General features: G+C 48.3%; 1 protein-coding gene across 1 annotated transcript; it reads left to right on the forward strand.

Annotated features, from left to right (window-relative positions):
* Positions 1–343: 343 nt before the first annotated feature.
* PDYN (prodynorphin) lies at positions 344–2420 on the forward strand. The gene is made up of 2 exons (XM_068987830.1): positions 344–472; positions 1773–2420. Exons 1-2 carry the CDS (start codon positions 344–346, stop codon positions 2418–2420), a joined length of 777 nt encoding a protein of 258 aa, XP_068843931.1.
* Positions 2421–4381: the final 1961 nt, after the last annotated feature.

Below are 4381 nucleotides of genomic sequence, written 5' to 3' on the forward strand. Positions count from 1 at the left end.
CTGTGTAAGCAATCACTTCCCCTCTCTGAGCCTCCACTTTCCTAACTAACGGTACAATCCGCATTAGGAACTATTGGGCAGATTGAATGTGAGCATGTAGGAAAGCTCCCAGTACACTGCTGGCAGTCAGCATGTTAGTTCCCTTCCTTGACTGCTGGCCGTGGGCACCCACTGCTCCTCCATAGGCCTGTTTTCTTGGCTGCAGGGAACAAGAACGGTTGCCTTACAGTGCAGTGCTGCCAGCAAGAGTTGGCTTTGCAGGCTAAGGACACACCGCACAGAGTAGGCGATCACAGATTTCCTTTCCTCTTTCTCCCTCTCCAGCAGGAAGAGCCAAGACAGAATGGCGTGGCAAGGGCTGGTCCTGGCTGCTTGTCTGCTCGCACTCCCCTCTGTCACAGCGGACTGCCTGGCCCAGTGCTCCTTGTGTGCTGTGAAGACCCAGGATGGGCCCCAACCCATCAAACCCCTGGTGAGTTTCAGGCAAGGCTCCTCAATGCCAGAGTGCATGAAAGGGGCAGTCTGTGTGTGGAGCCCAGAGAGGGAAGGTAGCAGGCCTGGGCAGCTGTGAGCCCGTTCTGTAGACTCATCCCAGACTGTGCAGAGCACGTCCTGCCCTGTGGTAAGTCTGGGCAGCTAGGGATGGCTGTTTTCCAAACTCCTGTTCCCTCCCCAGACCTTACCGCCATAGGCTCACTCAGGTCTGGGACAAAAGCTCAGATTTCCAGGGAGCCTGTTGCCTGATAGCAAGGAATGTCGTTTATGAGGTGGTGTTGACTTTGGGTATTGGCAACCCAAGATGAACTTTTCAGGGCTTCTTACAACCAGGCTGATGGGCACTCCCAAATATAGTCAATCTCATGGAAGGAGCTCTTTGCACCACCACTTGGCTGGCCTTGCTGGCTATACTTTGAATCAAGCTCCTCCCTGTGCCTCTCCCACGACAGCAGACAGCTGTAATAAAGGTTCAAGGGTGTGGTGGACAGAACATGGGCTTTGGTTCTGCCAATTTCTAGTTCCGTGACCCTGGAACCCCCTCTCTGATCCTCAGTTTCCTTGCATGCAAAATGGGAGTGATTCCATGAGCTGATGATGCAAAGTATTAACGCTGGCCACTCTTCGCTGAAAGGCACACAGCACACCATGTGCTGCCCATGTATTGGTTTGATCTCAGAAGTGCCCAGTGCTTAGGTATGATGACTCATGGCATTAAAACGTGGGTGCAAGTTCTAGTACTGTCTAGTATTGTCATTGTGGTCACTGTCATTATCAACACCATCGTCATCATGTTTGACTCCTCCCTACTTTTATGAAGTATATACTGTCATCCCAGGTTTAGTGAACCCTTGACTCCTCACATGTGTTCTTTCCACCATTCTGCATTGCTTCTTTTCTCTGTGTAAAGTGTGTGCAGCATTCTTTATACCCAGGAAAGTTCGGGGGAGCCAACTAGTCCCTCTGGAGTCAGAAGCAGAAGATTATGGGTGAGCCCAGGAGAGCACTATGGCAAGATTTTCCTTCCAACTTTGACAGTGTCATCTGTAGCCATGGGCCCTTGGAAAAGCTGTTTCATCTTTCCTCAGCCTCCACATGGGCATAAAGTCAGTTACCTTTAGGCACCATTGGGAGCATGAACGTGGTAGCCTGGGACTTAGTAATGGTTTTTTAATTTTCTCAGACACTGGACTGGGGACTGTCTGGAGCAGGAGGTTGTGGCTTGACAGTTTGATGGAGGTGGCATTACCACTGTGGTCTTCTGGGGTCTCTTGCAGGTTTGCTCCCTGGAATGCCAGGCCGCCCTGCAGCCTGCTCAGGAGTGGGAGAGGTGCCAGGGCTTTCTGTCTTTCCTCACTCCCTTCACCGTTGGGCTCAATGGCAAGGAAGACTTGAAGAGCAAGGCAGTTTTGGAAGAGTCTAGCAGTGAGCCGGCCAAGCACATCAGGCCCTACTTGAAGGAACTGGAGAAAAACAGATTCCTTCTCAGCACCCCAGCAGAGGAGAACGCTCTGAGCAGCAGCCTGGCGGAGAAGCTCAGGGGTCTCTCTGACAGGTTGGGGGAGGATGCAGAGTATGAGTTGATGGGGGACGCTCAGCTGAACGATGGTGCCCTGGAGGCTGAAGCGAGGGATTCCAATGAGGAGGAGCCCAAGGAGCAGGTCAAACGTTATGGGGGCTTTTTGCGCAAATACCCCAAGAGGAGCTCAGAGGTGACTGGGAAGGGGGCTGGGGAAGGGGAGGGGGGTGAGGTGGGCCATGAGGACCTGTACAAGCGCTACGGGGGGTTCTTACGGCGCATCCGTCCCAAGCTCAAGTGGGACAACCAGAAGCGCTATGGTGGCTTCCTCCGGCGTCAGTTCAAGGTGGTCACTCGGTCTCAGGAAGACCCCAGTGCCTATTATGAAGAGCTTTTTGATGTGTAAACACCTCCCCATCATGGAGTTGAGTCAGGAGCTTCCCATAATGCCCTGGAGATTGGAGTGAACTCATTCATCCGCCCCTGTGGCCCCCATCCCCATGCTCAGTTAAGCATTGTCTACAAGACTTCCAAACCTAGTCTGCCTCTCTTCTGCCCAGATACAGTGTTTGTCCAGGTCAGTGAGGAAGGAGGAGAAAGGTTTCCCTCTCCAGTAGGCTTAGTGCTTGGCTTCAGCCCTACATCTCTAAAACTACCACCACCAGCAGCTTTGCTATCAATTCCCTTTATATGACTCCCCAGTCCCAGGAATCCAGACTGACCTCTTGATCCCTCTGGATCTATGATCAAGTATTCTGATCAATGCCCTTCAAAATAAAAATGAACATTCCCCTCCCATGCAGATAAATATATATATATCAATATCTATCCATCTATATAGATAGATAGCATAAAACATATAAAAGGTAGAAATTTAAAACAAAATAGATATATAAAAATCCTAACAGTTTATTCTCAAACCTCAAAAGCTCTCCCTACTATGGAGACCACGCTTTCGGCAAAAAGCTCAAACACTGCTTTTTATTGGAGCAGGAATTCCTACGCTACAGAGTTCGGTCTCCCAGTGGGTTAAATGTTCTGTCAGTGTACTCTGAGTTTGCATTGTTTAGAAACACACCTTTTGAAGAACCTGGTTCCTGGACTCCAGTCCGTGTTGATACCCTGGACAGCACCCAACTTCTCACAGGAGAGGACGGGAGTGAAAAATCTCTTTCCAAAATGGTTAATGAGAGCCGCTCGCCTTCTGAATGCTGAAACAATCAAGCAGGAGTGAGACAAACCAATTTGTTCTGTGCAACAGATTCAAAATGTGGACCAGTTCCCTCAGCCCTCATTAAACTAATTAAACTGATTGGTATCACACTCCAACCCCAGGATGAACTGACGCTGAGTCAAGTTGATGAGGTTAAGCACAACCATGTTCTTGAGCAGCTGAATCCGCCGCCAAGAGTCCAAGCCATCTGGCCAAACATATGCATTGGGCCTTGGGTAAGGGAATCCAGAAGCAACAACTAGAAAGAGGAAAAGGCCCTCTTTAGCTCCCATGGCGATTCTTTCCTCTTAATGTCTCAAAATAAAACTAGAAAGAGGAATGAAATGATTAAGTGCTTGAGGCCAAATGAGTTGATTCAAATAACCCAGAAGCAGAGGAAGCGACCTTAACCTAAGTCCTCTCCTCTCCTCTCTCTCTCCCTGTCTCTCCGCCTTTCTCTGTCTCTGTCTGTCTCTCAAACCTTTCTCTCTCTCTTCACTGTCCTCAGGCATTGTGGTTTGGTTTGTGGATCCAGGAGGCTGGTCTAGATGGGGAGGAAATGAACTTGACTTTGGTTATTTTGTATAAGATGCTACTGAGCACACTTCTTCATGCACAACCCTCAGGCCTCTCATGATGTTCTGAAATGTATAGATTGTTTTAGAATTATTTTGCGTGCTTTTCAACATCCCATTTTTTCAACTTACTTGGAATTTCCTTAATTCTTAACAGGCTTGTGTTATTTCCAACTCCTCCAGTACAATAAATTAAAAAAAGATGCTGATAACTTGGGCTCTGTGTGTGTGTGTACCTTAGTCCTCAAGAGTGATAAGATCCTTTTCAGAAAAGACTGCTGGGGAAGGGGGGAAAACACACACACACACACACACACACACACACACACACATTCAAGTTGAAGAACTAAATGTAGGATAACAGAAAGAGCACAAACTTCAGACTACCCTAGTCCTAGTTTCCAAATCTATTTGAACTTAGGTAAGTCACATTACCTCTCTGAGCCTTTGTCCCCTCCTCCGTAGAATAAAGATGAATAATCCCAGTTTTTTAAGGTGGCTGTGAGGGTCAGGTGTGATCAAATATGCAAAGCTACTAGAACATAGTAGGCACTCAGTAAATGAGGGTTTTCTTTCTTA

This window comes from Capricornis sumatraensis, chromosome 15 (genome assembly GCF_032405125.1).
Source record: "Capricornis sumatraensis isolate serow.1 chromosome 15, serow.2, whole genome shotgun sequence".
Taxonomy (NCBI): Eukaryota; Metazoa; Chordata; class Mammalia; order Artiodactyla; family Bovidae; genus Capricornis; species Capricornis sumatraensis.

Bases quoted from the DNA above. Each gene is read 5' to 3' on its own strand.
- PDYN (XM_068987830.1), top strand. From the start codon at position 344: ATGGCGTGGCAAGGGCTGGTCCTGGCTGCTTGTCTGCTCGCACTCCCC. The intron at 473-1,772 runs GTGAGTTTCAGG...GGTCTCTTGCAG, and splicing joins CCCAACCCATCAAACCCCTG to GTTTGCTCCCTGGAATGCCA.